Here is a 21,979-nt window from a genome sequence, read left to right as displayed (position 1 = left end):
TTCAGCTGATCTCCCCACAGAAGATCAGCTACTCAAGAGCCAGACAAACTCTAATGAAACAGGCAACTTCTCCATTTACATGTCACACAGTGACAACTCCCTCCCTCTCCCTCATTCTGAGGGTGGAAAATTAGAAACACCTTCCTTACTAAACCAGCGAAGATGTCAAAGAAACAGAGACCGACGCGTGTAAATGCACTCGGGCTTACATGGTTTCTTGGCATCCTTGATCTTCATGTCTTTGTCGTGGCGGCGGCGGCTGCGTCCCCCGAGGCTGTCGGCTGCGAAGCGGGGCCGGCGCGGGGTGGGTCCGTCTCTCTCCTGATGGGGCGGGAAGTGTCAGCAGCGTCTCAGCGCCGGCGCTCGTGTCTCCTGATCGCGGGCTCGCGGGCGGCTGGCGAAGCGGCGCCTGGCAGGGGGCGGCCGTCTCCTCGCGGGATGGAGGCGGCTCCCAGGTCGCGTCGGGAACGTCGGTCTCCAGCGGGGGGCGGGGATGGAGGCACGAGGGCCGCGGGGAGGGGGCGGGAGGCGGGAGCGATGCCTCCCGGCCGCAGCGGCGAGCCTAGACTGGCCAGGGCCGCGGTGGACGTCTGTGAGGGCCGGGCCCGTGCGGGGAGAGGTGGCGTAGGCGGCGGAACCTCCTGCCGAGGGAGCTGAGCCCGGCGCGGGGCCCGCCTACATGCGGGGGCGCAGCCACGGCCCGGCCCGGCCCGACCTGGCCCGCTCCGCTGCCGCCGCTGGGGCGCCTCCCTGGGCTCCCACCGCACAAGATGGCGGCCGGCGCCGGGGAGCCGCTGCCGCGCCACACAATGGGGGAGAGCGCGGCCGAGCGGCTCCTCCGCGCCTCACCCGCCGCTGCGGCTGCCGCAGAGCTTCCCTCCGCCCCCGTCACGGGCCCGCGCGAGGCACGCCGGAACCTGCGGTCTTCCAGGCGCCTCAGAGCCACGCTGTGCCTACGGCTCCCATCCCGCTTCGCGCTAGGCCTGCCGGGAGCGGGGCTGCACCGCCTACAGCTCCCGGCGTGCAGCGCGAAGCGGGCCCAGCCGCTAGAACGGCGCCGCTCACCCCACAAGTCCGCAGCCAATCACAGGCCGCGTGCCCCTCCTCCAGCGCTCGCTCTCTCTTGCGTCATTCCTTCCTGCCCCCGCTCCCTTCCTGCTCCGGCGCGCGGGGCGGGGCCAGGGGAGGGGGAGGGCGGAGAAAGTGCCACCTCCCGGAAGAGGTGGGAGGAGATGTCTGCCCTGCCCCGCTCCGCCCCGTCCCGTCCCGCCTTCCTCAGGCTGAGCATGCGTATTGCGCGCCTCGACTCGTGCTGGGGCGGGGTGGGGTGGCGCGTTGTGCCGGGCGCCAGGGCCCGCGTTGTCGCGTGCGGGAGGTGTTGTATTTGTACCGTAATTTCGCCCTTCGTACGAGGTACGACTCTTGAGGCGGTTAATTCATGCAGTGTATACAAAACCCGAGCCCCCATTTATTTGAATGTGCTTGGCTTCATCTTCCAGGCATAAATTCATAGTGTATTTTTCTCTGCTAAAGTAGAGACCCCTTTACTAAGTACTATTTTTTCTGTCTCTGAAAGTAATAATACACTGTAAACAAGTCACGTAATCTTCTTTTGATAAACTATACTGCTCTATTGAACTCTCTCACTACAAAGCAAGTTTCCAAGCTTTCTGGCTGTGCCCCCACCAGTTTTTGTGTTGCTGAACTGACGCAACTGAATTTCTGAGGGGCCTGACCCTGCTTAGTGTCACAACCCTGATTTTGGGAACCGCTGATATAAGGCATTTTTCCCAGACCTCTAATAATATGGGGGGCTATTTTCTGTAGCTTCTCAAATTTGTCACCTTCCTTGAAAAAATGTGGACCCCAGAACTGCATGCGGCATGTCTCCTCGACACTGTATACAGGGGCAAAATCATCCCCATATTCCTACTCACTGCTCCTGATGAGGCTGAAATTGGTTCCTTATTCCCAGTTCCTTATTCCTTGTTCCCAGTTCCTTTTTCAAAGCTAATCTAGACCCAGTAAAAACTTGTTATCAATGAATTGCACATCCTAAAGAGACAAAATGTCATTAGCTATGCATATGTAGTAATTAATATGTAAAATAATATCTCACATCAAGTACAGAGCCCTAAACGAAGGTAAGATTAGGATGGGATTATGAGGCAAAATACTTCTTGGGCCACTCCAAATTTCATGGCAATGCCACTGGGGAACTGTCCCAAAGAACCCTGACCACAGTATCACCCAGCCCAAAGCACGGTTTGGCCGTGCCAGGCTGCCAACTAACAGCCCCCATGCCCACTATGGCTTGAATAAGGCACTGGTTTTTGTGCTGGGATTATGGCTAGAAATTCTGTTTGGGCCACCCCAGCCCATGTCCCTGTGCCACCGGGGAACACTTCTGGACATCTCTGACCAGAGATTTGCCTGGCCCAAAACACAGTTTGGCCGTGTCAAGCGGCCAACATAGCACCCAAGCCACTGTGCTAGATATATGGAACCGAATAAAGAACAGGATTATGGGCTAGGATTATACCCAGCAATGCTCCTTGGTCCACCCCAGACCACACCTCTGTGGCACTGAGGGACTCTTCTGGACATCTCTGAATAGAGACCTGCCAGGCCCAAAGTGCGGTTTGGCCCAAGAAGGATTTCTCAGCATAATCCCAGCCCAAATTCCAGTTCCTTATTTGGTTCCATGTACTTAGTGTAGCAGAAAGCCCCCTTTTCCTCTTGCCTGCATTTGCTCTCCCCTCTTTGGATATGTTTCTCTTTTTCTACCTTTTCTTCCTTCCTCTCTCTTTCACTTTAAGATAAGGAATTGTGTTTTAAAATTTGTATGTGTGCATTTTGTATGTGTGCATTTTGTATCTCCCCTTGTAGTTTGGTATTTTTATCTATTTGTGTGCCATGGCATTTATAGCTTATATTTTATACTCCTCACCTTTCATCTTTCAATTGAACGTATTTAGTTTAATAAGTAAGTTATACATTGTAACAATGTTAACAAGGGCAGGAATCAAACTGTCCTTCCCTGTATCAGGCTGGCCCCTGAAAGAGCGAGTGAATCGGTGATTGAATGTGTAACATGGTAGCAGACAGCAATTAACACCTGGGAAGCTGCAGATCAACCAACAGAAGAACTCAATAGAAGACAATGTAACAACTGGGAAATCTCTAAACGTCACTGATCAAGGGCTAGAAGCCCTGGCCTGAGTTAATCAACACCAGGGACCAACTTTTGGGCTGAGTATCTCCAGATCAACCACTCCCAGAGCCCTATTCAAAATTCATCAACGGACTCCCAAACCTGCACGTACATGTGGACGACCCCTGGGGCTGACAGATGCCGTCCAGTAGCCACCGAGGGGGGGGAAGTCTCACGAGGGTCAATGACCCCTGGATTGGGCAAACCTGAAAACTGGGGAGTCACCAAAGTCTGCCAAGGACAGATAAAAGGCAGTGAAAAGTGACCCTCAGTGGCTCCCTCTTGATCTCCAACTTGACCAGACCTGTGCAGCCAGAAGGACCAGCCGGCGACCCCCTTCTGGAGGATAACACCATGCTGAAAGAAGCCTTGACTGGCCGTTGACGGCAGAATCCAGCGCTTGTAGGATAGGTATACATGACTCTGTAGTTTGCTACTGTGTGCGTGTATGTGTGTGCATATGTGTGTGTGTGTGTGGGGACCAGCCCCAAGGTTTATGATTTATTAGGCGGATTGAAACACTGTAATGAGTTAAACTAGAATTTTAAGGATCCTGAGTTGGACATTTGTAGCCAACATTAGCACAGTGGCTGGGGTGCTGGCTGTTGTCAGCCTGGCACAGTTAAACTGCATTTTGGGCTGGGCAAGTCTCTGGTCAGAGATGTCCAGGAGTGTCCCCCAGTAGCACCGAGATATGTTCCGGGGTGGGCCAAGAAGGATTTGTGGGTATAATCCCAGACCATAATCCAGTTCTTTATTTAGTTCCATATAATTAGCACAGTGGCTTGGGTGCTGTAAATTGGCAGCCTGGCATGGCCAAACTGTGCTTTATGCCAGGGAAATTTTTCATCAGAGATGTCCAGGACAGTCCCCCGGTGTCACACAGGCATGGCGTGGGGTGGTCCAAGAAGGATATGTAGCTATTATTCCAGCGGAAAATCCAGTTCCTTATTCCAGTCTATATATTTAGTACAGCTTCGGTGGGTGCTATCACTTGGCAGTCTGGCATGGCCAAACCACGCTTTGGGCAGGGCAAGTCTCTGGTGTCAGATGTCCAGCAGAGTCCCCCGGTGTCACAGAGACATGGTATGGGGTGGCGCAAGAAGGATTTCTAGGTATAATCCCAGCCCAAAATCCAGTTCCTCATTCAAATCCATATATTTAGCACAGTGTCTGGGAGGGTGGTGTCAGTTGGAAGGTTGGCACAGCCAAACTGTGCTTTGGGTCAGACAAGTCTCTGCTCATAGATGTCCAGGACAGTTCCCTGGTGCCACAGAGATGTGTTCTGAGGTGGCCCAAGAAGGATTTCTAGCTATAATCCCAGCCCAAAATCCAAATCCTTATTCAGATCCATTAATATAGCACAGTGGCTGGGGTGCTGTCAGTTGGTACCCTGGCATGGCCAAACTGCATTTTGGGCTAGGCAAGTCTCTAGACTGAGATGTTCAGGAGTGTCCCCCGGTGGCACAGAGACATGTTCTGGGGTGGCCCAAGAAGGATTTCTGCGTATAATCGCAGCCCATAATCCAGTTCCTTATTCGGGTCCAGATATTTAGCACAGTGGCTGGGGTGCTGTTGGATGGCAGCCTGGTACAGCTAAACCGCACTTTCGGCCAGGCAAATCTCTGGTCAGAGATGTCCAGAAGTGGTCCCTAGTGGCACAGGGACATGGGCTGGGGTGGCCCAAGAAAGGTGTCTGGGTATAATCCCAGCCAAAAATCCAGTTCTTTATTCAGTTCCATGTATTTAGCACAGTGGCTGGGGTGCTGCCTGTTGGCAGCCTGGCACGGCCAAACCACGTTTTGGGCCGGGCAAGTCTCTGGTCACAGATGTCCAAGACAATCCCCCGGTGGCACAGAGGTATTCTGATGGGTGGCCCAAGCATAATTTCTAGCCATAATCCCAGCACAAAAACCAGTTCCTTATTCAAGCCATTATACTTAGTTTAGTGGACATGGGGGCTGTTAGTTGGCAGCCTGGCATGGCCAAACCATGCTTTGGGCCAGGACTGTGGTCAGGGTTCTTTGGGACAGTCCCCCAGTGGCATCGCCACAAAACTTGGGGTGGCCCAAGAAGTGTTTTGCCCCATAATCCCATTCTAATCTGACCTTCATTTAGGGCTCTGTACTTGATGTAAGATATAATTTTACATATTAATTGCTACATATGCATAGCTAATGAAATTCTGTCTGTGTAATTCATTGATGACAAGTTTTTATTGGGTCTAGATTAGCTTTGAAAAAGGAACCGGGAACTGAGAATAAAGAACTGGGAATAAGGAGTAGAGAACCGGGAATAAGGAACCAACTTCAGCTTCATCTGCTCCTTTTTGATTTTGTCAAACAAGAAGCATCAAGCTACTGAACAGTGTGCTTTCATGATGACACTTGGAGTCATCACCACAAGAGCAGAGAAATAAAGTTTTGGTGTACTTGTTGCCCACTTTGTGTCACACGTTCATCTTTCAGAAACAGTTCTGTCCCTGGTAGTGCACGTGCAGAAAGCAAGGCAGAAATGGTTCACTAGTCTGCCCTGCAGATGGTTTAAATTTCACCCCTTCAGGATCAAGTGGGTCAGCACCTGCAGTGCCTATTTAGGGCACTGGATGGGGGGCAGCACAAGGAAGGCAAGATGTTGCAGAAGCCTGTGAAGGGGTGTGAGGCCACCCCTCATGCCAGGAAATGAAAGAAGGGGCTGAGGAGCAGCAAGGAAAGGAAGCCAAGGGCATGAGTGGAAACATAGTCAGTTTGCAAGCCTGTATGTACAGTACATCTATTGAAAACCAGGCATGGGTGCTGCATACTGCTGAGGTCACTGCAGACAATGGAGAGGACAAGCTTGCTTTGCGTTGATCACCTCACGGCCGAACCCGGCAGCTCCTCACTAGTGTTGCCAGGTCTTCAAATAAATGAGGCACAGATTTTTCAAAGACACGTAAGTACCAACTCTCCTTGATACCTATGAATGGTTAGTAATCAATGGCTCAATGTCTAGTTTGCAGCCAGTATCAACTGGAATGCCTCAGGACTCGGTCCTGGGGCTGGTTTTATTCAGTATCTGGAAGATGGGATGGAGTACACCCTCAGCAAGTTTGCAAATGACACCAAGCTGGTGGGGAGTAGTAGCTACACTGAAGGGCAGGGCTAGGATTCAAAGAGACCTCACCAAATTGGAGGGGTGGACTAAAAGAAATCTCATGGGGTTCAGTAAAGAGAGATGCAAAGTCCTATATTTAGGACGCAACAATCCCATGCACCAGTACAGGCTGGGGATCGACTGGCTAAGGAACAGCTCTGTAGAAGAAGACCTGAAGGTTACAGTGGACTGTAAGCTGAATATGAGCCAACAGTGTGCCCTTGTTGTGAAGAAGGCTAATGGCATATTGGGCTGCATTAGAAGGAGTGTTGCCAGCAGATTGAGGGAAGTGATTCTTCCCCTCTATCTGGCACTGGTGAGGCCACATCTGGAACATTGCATCCAGTTTTGGGCCCCCCACTACAGAATGGATGTGGAGTTTGTAGACTAATTGTGAGGGAGTTCAGTGGAGAGCAACAAAAATAGGGGGCTGGGGCACATGAGGAGAGGCTGAGGAAAGTGGGCTTATTTAGTCTGGAGAAGAGAAGACTGAGAGGAGGCTTCAGCTATGTGAAGGGGGGTTCCAAAGAGGATGGAGCTAGACTGTTCTCGGTGGCAGCAGATGACAGAGCAAGGAGCAATGGTCTCAAGTTGCAGCAAGGGAAGTTTAAGTTAGATATTAGAAAAAACTCTCTCACTAGGAGGGTAGTAAAGCAGTGGAACAGGTGACCCAGAGAGGTTGTGAAATCTCCATTCTTGATGGTTTTTAAGACTTGGGTAAACAAAGCCTTGGCTGGGATACTATAGTTGGGGCTGGTCCTGCTTTGAGCAGGGTGTTGGACTTGATGACCTTCTGAGGTCCCTTCCAACCCTGATTTTCTATGATATTGTAAGTATTTTTCTGGATACATAGAGCTTAAAAACAGATGGAACCATTGATGTTTACAGGTGTTAGGGGCCTATCACAATCAATGGGGTGTTAGGGGCCTGATTTTGACATGATCTGGGATTGTGGGGGAGGGGGTGTGCTTTAATTAGAGGAGCTCCAAGAGCCCCTCTAGTTAAAGCTCCTGGAGTGCCTCATGTACCGGCATCCCCACATTTCAAAATGGCAGCAAGAGCACTTTATCTAAAGCTCCTTGAACAAGCTTTAGTTAAAGCACTCTTGCCACCATTTTGAAGCATGGGGATGCTTATGCATGAGACGTGGAGGCTGGCTGGAGCACGGTAATTAATATGCTCCAGCAGACTTAAGTCAGCTCTGACATCCTGTAATTACGGTGCATAAGAACATGCTGGCTTGTATATAAGCACCCTAGATGTCTAAATACCTTTGAGGATCTGCACTTCACACCCTGTATGTCATACCTTTGATCAGTGTATGAGAACTTGCCTCTTGAAAATAGAGCAAAAAGATCATAGAATCAAAGGACCAGAAGGGACCTGGAAGATCATCAAGTCCAGTCCTTAATCATTTTTTCAAAAATGTTTCCCAGACCTGAAGTTAGACTGACCCATCTATGATTTGCAGGGTCATCCCTCGTCCCTTTCCTAAAGATAGGTACCATGTTAGCCCTCTTCCAGTTGTTCAGGACCATTCCTGAGTTCCACGACTCTTCGAACAGCTTCACTGGAGGCCCTGCTATGAGCTCATTCAGTTCTTTCAGATGGGTCACTGTAGCCAACATTCAAATTTGTCAAAAGCAGCTTTGACCTTTCTTCCTTCTCACAAGGGTAGACTGGCATGTAGAAAAAATTTCTGAGGATATGTTTTTCTAGTGATCTGGAGGGGAACACAGGTTAACCTGCCAGAGCCTAAATCAGACAAGGTTCCTTGGGTGAATTTGATATCTTTTATTAGACCAACCCAAATGGTTGGAGAATAGTTATTAAGCAAGCTTTCGGGTTCAAAAACCCTTCGTCAGGCTAAGGAAGCTTCAGCAGTTGGTGTGTGCTCTTCCTGGATGGGATGAAAAGTAAACAAGCCAGGGGCTGGGCTGGGCTGGGCTGGGCTGGGCTGGGCTGGGGAGTCAGTTGCCAGGCAGATTGTAATGTATCAAAAATCCAATGTCTATGTTTAGTCCATGATCTCTGGTATCCAGCAGGTTAATGAAATGGAGCTCATAAGCTCGTCTCTGGGAAGTGTTGTGTAAGTTCCCCTTGAGGATCAGGACTGAGAGATTGGAGAGAGAGTGGCCCTCCTGTGAGAAATGTGCCCCCACCGGTAATTGGGTGTTTCTGTCTTTGATAGATTTCCGGTGTGCGTTCATTCTGGTGCGCAGTTGTTGTCTGGTCTCTCCTACATATCTTCCATCAGGGCATTTGGTGCATTGGATGAGGTATATCACATTTCTGGAGGTGCAGCTCTAAGATCCTGGGATGCTGATGGCTCTGTTGTGGGGTGTAGTAATAGTCGGGGTGGTGGAGATGTGTGGGCAGGTTTTGCATTTCTTGTCCTGGCACGGTCTGGATCCTTTTGGTGTGTTCTGGGCTTGAGGAAGTTTGCTTCTGGTGATGAGATTGGCGAGGTTCGGTGCTTGTCTGAAGGCTAGGATGGGTGGCTCTGGGAAGATCTTTTTAAGAATAGGGTCTTTTTCTCATATAGGTTGCAATTTTTTGAGGATTTTCCGTACAGGTTCAACGGATGGGTGATACGTCATAACCAGCAGTGTGCGATTTGTGGGTGTTTTTCTTCTGTACTGCAGCAGTTCTTCACGTGGTATCCAGGTGGCTCTTTCAAACATGCGATCTACCTCTCTGGAGGAGTGTCCTTGCTGGGTGAAAGCCTTTTTAAGGTTGGTGAGGTGGCAATCCCGCGTGTTCTCTTCAGTACAGATGCGGTGGTATCTGAGGGCTTGGCTGTATAACACAGCCTTTTTAGTGTGTTTAGGGTGATTGCTGGTTCTGTGCAGATATGTATGTTGGTCTGTGGGTTTCTTTTATACTGTGGTCTGTATTTTACCCTTCTGGATACTGATCATTGTGTCTAAAAAGGGGATGTTGGTGCTGGAGTATTCTAAAGAAAGTCGGACGGAGGGATGGTGACTGTTGAATTTCTGGTGGAACTCAGAGATTGCAGGTTCTCATTCCAAATGATGAAGATGTCATCGATGTATCTTAGGTATAGTAAGGGTTTGATGGTGCAGTTCTTAAGGAAGTCTTCTTCCAGGTGGCTCATAAAAAGGTTGGCATACTGTGGGGCCATTTTAGTGCCCATAGCTGTTCCCATCATCTGGAGGAAGTGTTGATTATTAAAAGTGAAATTGTTGTGTGTGAGGATGAAGTGTATAAGCTCAGTAATATCTTTGGGTCTGTATTCTGGGTTGTAATCTTGTTCCTGTAGATATGTAAGGCAGGCTTGGATGCCATCCTGGTGTGGGATGTTGGTGTATAGGCTGGTGACGTCCATGGTGGCTAGGAGTGTGTTGCTGGGAAGGTGGTCTATGTTTTTAAGTTTCCGTAGCAAGTCTGTGGTGTCTTGGACAAAACTTGCTCTGTGGGTGACAAGCGGTTTTAGGATGGATTCAAGAAAACCTGATATTTCCTCAGTTAGGGTCCCATGGTTGGATATGATAGGTCTGCCAGGGTTCCCTTGTTTGTGGATTTTAGGAAGCATGTAAAAAGTCCCCGGGTTAGGTAGCGGGGGGGATCAAGGTCTGTAGTTTTTCTTGTAACCTTGATGGAAATGATTTGATGGTATTGTTGAGTTTTATGGTGAAAAGGGGAGTAGGATCTTCTTGTAGTTCTTTGTAGTAGGTGGTGTCAGAGAGCTGTCTGTTGGCTTCCTTTATGTAATCCTCACGGTTTAGGATGACTATGGCTCCTCCTTTATCTGCTGGTTTTATTACTATTTGGTGGTTAGATCTTAGAGATTCTATGGCCTTTTTCTCTGGTAGAGAGAGGTTGTTGTGGTGGTGTGTGTTGCTGATTATTTCATTGTTCATTCTTTCCCTGAAGTAGTCAATGTAGTGGTCAAGGTTAGGGTTTCGTCCACTGCGAGGTGTCCAATCTGATGTTTTTTGGGGCTTTTTGGCATTGATCCTTTCCTGAATGTTGTCAGAGGATGAGTTGTTGTTGGGAGTGGGTTCAGTTAGGTCGTGGAAATATTCTTTGAGGCGCAGGTGTCCTGAAGAATTCTTCTAGTTCTCCGCATTGAAGTATTTTATTGGGGTATTTTTCTGGACAGAAATTTAGGCCTTTAGAAAGGACAGATTTTTCAGTTTTGGTAAGCGTGTGTGTGGAGAGATTGATAAATCAGTAATTCTCTCTTAAGTGGATTTCTTGACAAGGCAGTTGTGGTTTTCCTGCTCAGCGACAGCGTGCCAACATACCCTATGCCAGACCTCAGAAAGAATCTGAGGGATAAAGCTGTGGTGCTGAAGCATTTGACTCTGTGACCCAGACGAAGGGCATGGGGCTGGACCACAGTCTGGATTGAGCCCCCATACCAAGATCAGCTGCTGCACTGTCTCCGCCAGGCCCACACGCACAGATTGCAACTTCACCCAGGCTCCATGCACCAGGATCAAGCCCTGGGACTCCATGCCATCTCTGCCTGCCCGACATGTTTGGATCAGGACCCTGCACTACCTCTGCTTAGCTGTGCTGAAATTGGGCCCAGGGGCCCTGCACTGCCTCTGAAGGTCACCAGTGGACTTTGCGTTGCTCCAGGATCATTCCCAATGCCCATGTTTGAACCATGATCTCCTAAATTCTAGTCCTCTCTTGAGGATTTCTTACACAGTAGCATTAAAGAGTTAATAGGAAAAATACAAAAAACAGTTCTGGGAGGAGAGACTGGACCAGTTCTCCCCTTTTTCAGGTGAGGTTTTAAACCACTGTCCTACAGAATCATCATCTTTTTTTCTCTTTTTCTTTATGATCCAATAATTCCTGATTTTTTTTTCTTTTCTGCATAGACTTTCAGAAGGAGGGGTGGAGAATGTTCTTGCATACCCTGCTGCCATCCTTCCCTTCTCTCACTCTCTCCCCTCCAAACTGTGTATACCCTGGTGATTAGAACTTTCTCTTGGGACCCTGCCCAGTTCTTTGCACAAATGCCATAGATGTAAATTCAGGATTAATTTCCAGGCTGTAGACCCCAAATAAATGGAGGTGTATGCCTGTCGCCTTTAGTAAAGGGCAGGATTTTAGATGATCTCTTGTCCTAACAGCTAATTCTATGCAGCTGTTCAGCAGCCTGGCTGTACAGTTTTCCCTCGCTTTATAAGAGTTCTGTATGTGCAAATCTGATCTTATGCAATGACCCTTTTTATACCAAAAATTCATTATATGTGAGGTAAGTTCACTCTTATGCAATCGGTGTGGTGGAAGCCCACAGTCAGCTGCTTTGTGCAGTGCGTTGTGGGAATGACACGCACCAAAATAGAGTCTCCTGCATGGATCCATCCTCCGCACTTGTTGTCTGTGACACGTGTTTCTGTAGCTGTCATCTGATAGTGTCCTGTGCTTGTGTCTGCTGTTGGTGAGTACCAAAATTGTCTTGTAAAAGTGGTAGAAATGGGCCTGGGAGTCAGTACAGTTGAGGTCTTGGACCACATCCCTATTTGTTACATTATAAAGTGGGTTCCTTTATGTGAATTTGAGTTATGCGCCATTTTCCAGGAACACATGTACAGCATAAAGCTAGGGAAACCTGTATCTGGGTTCCTTTACTTTCCCCATACACTATGAAGGAGACGAGGTAATTAATTTCTCTAGAATTTGCACCCAGGGCTGCAGCACTTGAAGCCTTGTTTATATTGTGATCTTATGGTGCCAGGTAATTGTACGCTAAGACATGCAGCATCCTTGTGCATTGACTGTCACTTAAACTGTAAGGAGACTGTCTAGAGCAGCCTAGCATTTCTGAAGAGGCTGCTGACTGATGTATTAGGCTTACTAAGTAGCTTTGCCTCGAGTCTTTACTGTTCCATGCCCTAACAAATGTCAAGAAGGGTTAAATGTACAAATCTTCTAAAAGTTTATCAAAATATGGACAAACTTAATGTATTAATTCTATACATTTCCTTAGGAAAGAACTTAGGAAAACGTGTCCTCAGATAGTCCTTAAATTAAATTTCCCACATCTATGTGGAAATTATAAGCATGGTTGTCTTTTGCAGCTTCCTTCCTTCCTTCCTCTTCCAGTAAGATCTATTTTGTGGGTTTAGCTGGGAATTTCCAAGTAGTGTTAATAAAAAGGGGAAGTCTGTTGGGGTTTTTGTGACTTGCTGCATAAAGGCAGATAACTGTAATATGCAATACAAAAAACTGCTTAAATGAGTATTTAAACTTGAATGTCAAATGCAGAACTTAGGAAACTCCAGAATCTATCTTCAGTCTGCCCTGTATTCATATGCACTGTGATACAGCCTGTGTTAACTTACATGATTCTGCTCTTTAGAGAGAACTTCTCCCTTATTTAGTGACCAAGATGGACAGTGCTCAAGCAATGAGGCAACCATTGAATTTTTCTATCATTCAGTTAGTAGCACTTTTTTGTTGGTAGTGGTCTGGTTGATACCCATCTACCTACCATCCAAAATCCACAATAATCACACAATTGATTACTTCTCTGGTCTTTTTGGGACAGATAGTGCATCTGAGTGTCTCACTAACACTGAATTTATCTCCATTACAAGAAAAGGAAATCTTATTAATTCCATATTACAGATGGAAGAACTGCAATATTTTTCTGAAACCAGAGTCATTTGTTCCATTATACCACGCTGTCTTGCTGCCTAAACCTCTCAGGGCCCTGGTGCTTTAAATTGAATATCCATAAAATACTGAACACACAATTGGAAAAGTTAAAGGGAGTTGCCTATCATAGGAATTCTGTGGTAGAAATGGGGAAAATCCAGTTCTCCAGATTAACCATGTGACAATTCTTTGCCTTCTTGCAGTCTCCTGATGTGTCTTCTATGTATTTTCCAATTTTAGCAAATTGTGACAATTTCCTGACTTGGGACATATAGGGCATTTTTACATGTGCCCTGGGGGTGAGGAGGGGGGGACAGTTTAATTTGAGTGGCTCCGAGAGCTCTAATGAAAGTACCCAGAACATCTCCTGTATCAGTGTCCCAGTGCTTCAAAATAGTACCGGGGCACTTTAAAGCGTGTGGAATAAGCTTTAGTTAAAGCCCCCCCACCGCCATTTTAAAGTATGGGGACTGTAACAGGGGGCCTGCTCAGGGCCGAACTCTGTGGCCCGCTCACCTGTTCTTGGGCCAACTGCCCGCGTTCACGCCCGCCATGCCTTGATGTTAATTGATTAATTGGTAGATGTTAATTAAGTGGGAAGCTGCCCATTTACTGCCCCGATGCCAGGGGGCACTATCTGCAGCTCCTTTCCTCCCCTACACTGCAGCCCAAGCCTTGCAGATGGCATCTAGGTGTTCTTATCATCACCAGCCCCACACTGGGCCCCAGAATCCTTCTATCAGGACCCCTCCAAGATCCCTCCATTCAGGCGGCCTATCCCACTTTCATTCGGCTATCTAGCTCCCTGAAACGATTTTCCCCTCTCGGGTGTGGTCCCCCCAGGACCTTTGGCTACCAGCCCTGGCCCACCTCCAGGCCAGTCAGGACCCCAGGCCCTCGGCTCTTGGGCGTCCCTCACGGTGGGCCCCTGGCCCTTTTGACCGTCCTGGTCCTGGCCCCAGCATGGGCCAGTTGAGGGTACTCTCTTGATCAGGTCCAAGTCTCTAGCCCCTCACTCTCTCCAGGGGTCTACCCTCTGGGCCCTACACACAACGGAGTTACCCACCCAGTAGTGGGGGCTCAGGGTAAGGCTCCCCGACCCGCCTTTCACTGGGGTGGTAACTGGCGTGGCATTTCCTGGGGTCTCCCGCACCACTGGGAGCCCCAAAAGGCCACCTGCTCCTGGCAGGGTGCAGTTTTAGGTCGTACCCAGGACCAGGAGCCTCCTGACCATCCCCTACAGCTCCTTCCTTACCTCCAGATGATATCAGCAGCCCTCTGGCCAGCTGGCATTGCTGCCTGGCCTCTCACAGCAGAACCACCGTGTTTATATGGGCAGCCCTGAATCTAAGATGGCTGCCCTCATTAGGCACCTGGCAACTGCCAGCTCCAGGCCCTTAAAGTGGCAGGCACACACAGTGCCCTGCCACAGGGACGCTGATACAGGAGATGCAGAGGCTAGCTAGAGTGTGGTAATTACCACGCTCCAGCAAACTTGATTAATTGATTCTGCTCTAACGTGCTTACCGCGTTGGAGCAGCCCCCTGGCTCATGTGCAGGCACCCATAGTGACCAATTCTGGTTCACTTTGTATAGGCAGGTACTCTGTAAAAACAATTCCAAAATGCTCTGTGGAGGGAGTGCATGTTGCATAACAGCTGCCCCAGTTCTTCCTCCCCTGTAACTCAGGCAAGCTTGTTTGGGTCCATCCTTTTTAAGAAAAATCTCAGAGCAATTTCTCTCTCTGATTTCCTGCCTCACCCATTTCTTGCTGCCTTTTTTGGCCTGTTGGACTTAGACTTACTTCTCAGAGACTGTATACGTTTTCTCTATCGAGTGACTAAGGGGAATAGCCAATAGCCTGCTGAGCCAGGTTAAAATTATGACCTTGAAGAGCAGCTCATGGGTGCTGGCTTCGATGTCATTCTACAACTCTTCCATTTCTTGATCCAAGTGCATGTCTTCTTTAAATCTGGACAATTCTCCTTGCAACAAAATGAGGACTAGTATGTGTTACACTGGGCCATCAAGGGGGTGCTCTGCTAGGTGGCTTATCCTAAAGGTATAACCCCAAGGGGTGCATCCACACATGCAAGCACATACGCTTGCAGCAGCTCAAATAGAAGCAGTGCAAATTTGATCCAGGGCTTTTTGCCTTGGCGCATGTGCTCGGACATGCACTTTGTTGTGGTGGAAATTGTGTCACTTGGGGCAAAGTAACTCTGCCTGGCTCCTCCCGGATCTGCAGCCAGGGGGAGATAAAACCTGGGGCCAGAACCTGTGCTGTCCCCAGCAGTATAAAAAGCTGTCTTGTCCTGGCCCCATCCGTATAAAAAGCTGTCCTGGCAAGCAGCTCAGGGCTACTCGCTCTCAGGGGCTTCTGAGGCCCAACCACTTTGTACCTGGGGACACTACCCCTTGTGCCAGATGAACTGCTGCAGCAGCATCCCAAATCCATTTTTAAAAATACTGCAAATCCATGTTTTCCCACACTTAAAACAAAAGACCATTCTATATACACACACACACACACACACACACACACATATATCTAGAGAGAGAGAGAGAGACAGCAATCACTTGGGCAATGCTTTATTGGTATATTTACAATGTTAAAGCAACGTGGAAGCCTACCAGTGTCTCTATCATCATGATCAAATACATTCTAAAAACCTATATGTGTTGATGTGTACTTTTGGTTTTCTTCAGAAATGATAGGTGTGTCATGGGGAGATGTGGTGTTTGTGGGAAGAGGGTGGTAAGGGGTGTGGGGGAAGGCAGGTGGGTGTGTGTGGAGGGATGTGGACTGGTGTGTGGGTTGGTGTGGGGTGATTGCTGAGGGACAGTGGGTGTGGGGGACCTTGTGGGGGGAGCTGCTCAGGAGGGGTGGGACCACCTGGCTCCCACAGGGTACAGCCCCCCCCACACAGCATATGGAATGCCCCCCCACAGAGCCCCAGCTCCCCCCCTGGAGGGCCATAGCCCCTATCCCCCACAGGGCACCAGCCCCCCCACCCAGGGTCCCAGATCCCCCTGGAGGACCACAGCTCCCCTGCCCAGGGTCTCAGCTCCCCCTGGAGGCACCCTGGAGGGCCACAGGCCCCCCACCCACAATGCCAGCTCCCCCCGGAAGGCCACAACCTCCCCCCCCACCACCCAGGGTCCCAGTCACCCTGGAGGGCCACAGCCCCCCCGCCCAGGGCCCATAACTTACCTTTAGCAGCAGCAGCAGGAGTGGGGCACTCTGAGTCATGGCAGCAGGACCTGGCTCGGCACGCGGGGACCATACACTGGGCTCAGCTGGATCCTGCTGGCCCTGGGGCCTCTCAGTTGCCTAGAAGGGCTGGGCCATGGTGACAGGACCTGGAGCAGGACACAGGATGCAATGATGCAGGACTGGGGACTTGCAGCACAAGGAACATTTTTTGCTTCCACACATGCCTCTTGCCCCACCTCAAAGGGGTTTGAGATGGGGCAGGAGGCACATGCATGCTTGTCTGGATGCGCCCAAGAAGGGCGTTGTGGGGGAGGGGTTTCAGTCTCTGGTGATACTCATGTTTTGTTACTGATAAGTGTTTCATGCTCAACTCCTGGGGAGGGGGGAGCACATTCTTTTGCATGGTCCCCTTTAACAATAAAGATTTAAAAAGTCAAAAGTCTTCTCTTTCAAACTCTGTCCTTCCCCTCATTGCTCTCTTCTTTCCACCACTGCAGATTCAAGTGGTTTGGGTTCCATGGTTTCTGTATTGATATTTTGTCAATTCCGCTTTAGAGGCAAGATTTATTGTTTCAGATTTTAACTAATAAAATAAATCTAGTACATAAGATAAAGGCACGATAATGCCACCTTTTTGCTATACTATTTATTACGAATAGCAATGTTATATGATATTACTACATAAATAGGGTAGTATAATTAATTATAATTAAAGCAATGTAATGTAATATAATATAATAATTATAATAAATTACAGTTATAATAAATTGAGGTTTGAGTAATAATAATGATGTACTTAATTCTTTTGAATAACAGGCTAAACATGATGATTCATAAGAGGGAGTACAACACCCATGTTGAAGATGTCAACTGAGACATAACATGGGGAAGGAAAAGCAATCCTACCCACTTCTCTTTCCTTGTACACTAAAGAATAAGTTTAAAACAGTTTTTATAACTAAACATGGTTATATTTGGACTCAATGATACATGGACTTGATGATCTTCTAAGGTCCCTTCCAGCCCTAACGTCTATGAAAAAATATTTATGACTAAATATAGCAATATTTTATAATCTAATACAGTCATATAGACAAATTAATGAATATTCATTAGTCATTTAATGAATATTTAGATATACTACTGTGGCAGAGCACACTTGGTGCCTGCCAGTTTAAGGGCTGAAAGCAGGCAGAAGGGCAGCCAGCAGGTGCAGGCCAGCCCTGATGAGGTAGTCACATGACCTCAGGAGGACGAAGGGATTGGAGAAGGGGGCTGAGCAGCTTCCATTTTAAGTCAGGCCTTCAGGGCTGAGCTGGCAGTGGCTGCAACCATCCGGGGAAAAAACACTGCCCAGAGGGAGCTGCTCGGAACATCTTGGAGGTCAGGGCAGGAGCTATGGGGATGGCAGGAGGCTCCTGGTCCTGGGGCATGACTGAAAACTACACCCTGCTGGGCATGAACAGTGTCGGCAGTGCTTTTTGCAGAGGGTGCACTGCCAATCTCAGGGGGTGCACATGCACCTGTGTGCATCCCCTACATGTTGCCAATGCTGCTGGGGAAGGATGGCCTGGTGGGACTGCCCATGGTGGGATAGTTCCCCAGAAATGCCAGGCCAGATTTTTCCGCAGTGAAAAGCGAGTAGGGGCACCTTATAACCCCAGTTCCCACTACCTAGCGAGTATTTTTAGAGCAGGGACAGGCAGTGGGGCCAGGCACATTTGCGAACACCTGAGCCCATAGAGTGTAAGACCCCAAGCCCCAGTGATGGGGCAGGAGTGTGTAGAAAGGCCCGCATAGAGTAGGGTGCATGGTGGTGTCTGAAGGGCTGTGCGTGTGGGGTGTAGATTAGGGTCGGACAGGCTGGCCTGAAGGGCTGCACCAGGGGACGTGTAGAGTAGGATTGCTCAGACAACCTAAAGGGCTACACATGGGCCAACTCCCATAAAAGTGACAACATGAGCAAGTTGCCCAGAGGGGGGCTAGTGGCTAAGTTCAGCCCAGTGTGAGGCATAAGGCCAGTGGCTACAGGGTCTGAAAGGCTGCATGTAGGCTGGCCAGAGTGCGAGTAGGGAAGCCTGAAGGGCTGTGTAGAGTGGGGCCCGATGGGGACCCAAAGAGGCTGCACAGACCCGTGGTGGATTGAGAGTGGCCCAGTGCGAGGCAATATGAATGAGGCCCAGTTAGTGTGGGCAGTGTGAATGGGGCCCTGCGAGAGGTGCGGAGTGCAAGAGTAGAATGCTAGAGGCTCAGCAATCGGCAGAGTTTAGCCCGGCCTCAGGCCGGAGCTGTTACCAATTTGCGATGCCACCTGTGAGGCATGGGGCCAGTGTAGAGGAGGTTGGAGCCGTGTATAACACCCCAGACATAGGGACATTAAATGGGCAGCCTCCTGCATATTTACATCAAACTTATTAAACAGCAAGTCATAGTAGGTGAGATAGGGCAGGCTGCCTTAAACAGAGGGGCAGGCTGAGATTCAGTCCTGAGTCTCCCCCCGCCCCGCCTCTCCCCTCCCCCCCACCTCATCACAACTACGTAGGGGTGGACTCAAATAAACCCTGGCAACCAAACTTTAGGGAAGTTTGAAGCAGGATATAAACTTTATAGTTTAAACTCCAGCTCTCTTAACAGGAGATGTGTACACAAGGACACTACATGTTCTATCTAGTTTCTAAATGAGTGGGCTAGTGAAACTGAAATAAATGCAAATAGATTCCCTTATAGAAGTATTAAATAGATCAGTGGTGCTCAACATTTTTGCCTGGCAGGCCAGATAGGCAGTGCCCAGTCTGGTCCGTCCATCTATTGGATCTGTCTAGTGGGTCCCAATCCAGCACCCAGGGTGGGCAAGTTGGGTCTGGCCATGCAGAATGGGGTGGGAAGCAGTTCAGCCCTGATTCATCTGTGTCAGGGAAGGGGGCTTGGCTGAGCACCAACAGCTGTATGGAGGGAAGGGCGGTGTGGTGCATTGTGGCCTAGCCCTGATCCGGCCATACAGGAGGAGAGGATGTGGCTTAGCTCTGACCTACCATGCAGAACTTATGATGGTGGTGGTATTAATTGCCACTGCTACCCTTCTGCCAAATTTCCTGCAGGGAGCACTGCAAGCCAGATGCTGTGGCTCCGTGGCCCGTATTTGTTTCTCAGGCCTGAGGTTGAGCACTCATGGTATAGATAGTCCAAAGGAGAAAGTTCTACAGAAATTAGAATCCACTATTGGCACAGAAGTCGTGCCACCACTGGCACTCCTGCTGCTGCCAAGCCCTGGTTCTGGCCAGGCTACAGCTCTGTGCCCTGCACCCTTCTAGCAGCACATTAATCTGAGGGGCACATGCCCCACCATGCCTGCCTGACATGTTGCCCATGTACTCTGCAGTAAAGCACAAGTGTAGATGCACCCATTGATGTCAAAACTGCGCCTGACCTATTATTGGAATATCCTAGGTTTAGAAATTATTTGAAAAAAGTGGATTAAGGCTATCCTAGTCTGCAGCTGCAGCTGTATCTGTGTTTAAAGTGACCATATTTCTTTTAAAGGGACTCCTATGGTGGCATTTTTAGGGTCAGAAAAGACAAACAAAAAAGTAAAAGATTCTGACTCAGCAGTGGTATGTATACATTTCTCAGAGCTGAAGTTGTTTCCAAGAGTCCAATATTCTGAATGAAACACTGAACAGGTGCCAGTAGCATCTACCTTGAGCAAAAAAGCAGCTTTAGTGTCTTTTCTTTTGACTCCAGGCATTCTTTATCAAATGAAAACTTGTTTCCATAAGAAAAGCAGAACGACTCTTGCTTTAAAAAAGGCATACGCAAAAGCCTCCATTTTTTGATTGATCAGTTAAATGTAAAATCAATATATTTCATGTTAATTAGCACATGTCAGGGCAGACTCAATTAAATTGAGCCTGTTGCAAGTCTGTCAGGGAGTGCTAATTAGCATGCTCCAACAGCCTCTGTGTCATGTGTATTCAACATCCCTGCATCTCAAAATAGTGGCGGGGCGCTTTAACTAAAGCTAGTTGAATGATTTTAAGCACAGGAGATTAGTCTAGATTTTTAAGCACAGGACGCTGAATATACATGACACTGCAGGTGCTTTAATTAAAGTGGTTCTGAGAGCTGCTGTAATTAAAGCGCCCCCTCCCCAGCTCCACCCTGGAGCACATGTATAGATACCCTAAATGCTGGAGGCTGTAAGTGGAAGAGGAATGGTGGGGAACTCCCCCCCTTCCAAACCCTCCAACACTGGTCATAGCCTGGTAGTTTTCTCTTTCAGCATCCACTTTCTGCCACTGTATGACACAGGGAGTGCATCTACACAAGATGCTTTAATGCGCAGTTTACTACACAGTAAGTGCGTGCACCCACTCACACACACACAAGCTTATGGCACACTAAACCTTGCTAATCACAGATACATTTCCTACCTGCAAATGCAAATAGAAAATTTACTTGTGATTACTTACTGTACAGTAGCACTCACGCAGACACCTGACTGGGAGCAAATCTGCTTCCAGTCAGCTGGCCACCAGGGGGCAGAAGATTGCTTCCTACCCTTAGGAGCTGCTTGCTTCCAGGGTGGGCTCCACCACCACAGCTTAGGCAGGGACTAGTCCCCCTGCCCCGACAGCAGGGCGCTCCAAGTCCCCTGCTCCAAGATTACTATTGAGGAGCAGGGGGCTGGGAGATCCTTATCTCTCAGCACCAGCCCCACAACTGTGGAGCTGGCACTGGGAGCTCCCTGCTGGTGGGGAGTGGGGAGCCTGTTCCCTACTCAACTGTGTAATCATGGAGCTGAACGGGGAGCAGGCTCCCCAGGCCCTGCCCTCTGATTGTGGACCAGGAGCTAGGAACTGCCCCAGTTCTGTGCAGGGCCCAGTCCTATGCCCTGACTGGGTGATTGGGGCATGGGACTTGGAAAGAGGTACAGGGGTCAGGTTGGTTCCAGCTCCCAGGGGTGGGACTGGTCCCAGCTCCCTGCCCCAATCTGCCAGTGGGGCAGCTAGTGCCCCGGCAACAGCAGGGAGTAATGTCCAAGCCCTAGCCAGAAGACAGCTGTCTCCTGACCTGGTGCTCCCTGCCTGCCCTTGGGCTAGCACCCAGGGGCTGTCTAGAGCTTCCCTTGGTGGTAGCAGGGGCCCATTGGTGGGCCCCATGAAGCAAGAACAGTTTGCTGCCATTGGGCACATCCAGATAAGTGTGCACGTGCCTGTTATGGCATCTCAAAGCAGTTTGAGAAGCTGCAAATGGCATGCTGGAAATGAAAAAAATGTTCCCCACAATGCCTATTTACAGCCCTGACTCTAATTTTGATACTGGAAAATCCTGGTTTAAAAAAGCAAAACACAGTGCAGGGCATGCTCTTGAAAAAAAGCAGTGCAAGGCATGTGCAACCAGAGGCTGTGTCCTCCAGAGAGATGCTTTGGCACCTGGCAAGACCGTCTCTATGGCTGCCTTACACCCATGCTGCTGTAGCATGCTGCCTCGTGTGCTGGGGCAAATAGGAGTGGGGCAAGGAGGCTATGGTGGATTGACCCAGGCAAGCAGGGACTGGGGGGGGCGGGTCTGTGTGGGGGTGAAAAGAATTGTCTGTGTGGGTATGTGTGAGGGAGAAATGGGGGTGGGGAGGACTGCTTGGGATGGGTGGGTCCCCTGCCCACTCCCCTCACAGCAGACAGCCTCCCCCCCACCCCTACAGCAGCAGCAGCAGCTGCCATCAGGGCTGCCAACAGAGCCCCGACCCACGCCGCCTGTGCAACATGGCG

General features: G+C 49.3%; 1 protein-coding gene across 1 annotated transcript in view; it reads right to left on the bottom strand.

The window, feature by feature from the left end:
• Positions 1 to 1,004, bottom strand: part of PANK3 (pantothenate kinase 3) — a 32,393-nt gene extending 31,389 nt beyond the window's left edge. The window contains exon 1 of the mRNA XM_006262023.4: positions 210 to 1,004. Coding sequence (XP_006262085.2) covers positions 210 to 237 — 28 coding nt within the window. The 5' untranslated portion in view covers positions 238 to 1,004. The remainder of the gene's footprint in view (positions 1 to 209) is intronic.
• Positions 1,005 to 21,979: the final 20,975 nt, after the last annotated feature.

The sequence above is a fragment of the Alligator mississippiensis genome, chromosome 9, assembly GCF_030867095.1.
Source record: "Alligator mississippiensis isolate rAllMis1 chromosome 9, rAllMis1, whole genome shotgun sequence".
NCBI lineage: Eukaryota > Metazoa > Chordata > Crocodylia > Alligatoridae > Alligator > Alligator mississippiensis.
Note: the sequence above shows the minus strand (reverse complement) of the source record. Positions and strands in the feature narration are given on the sequence as shown.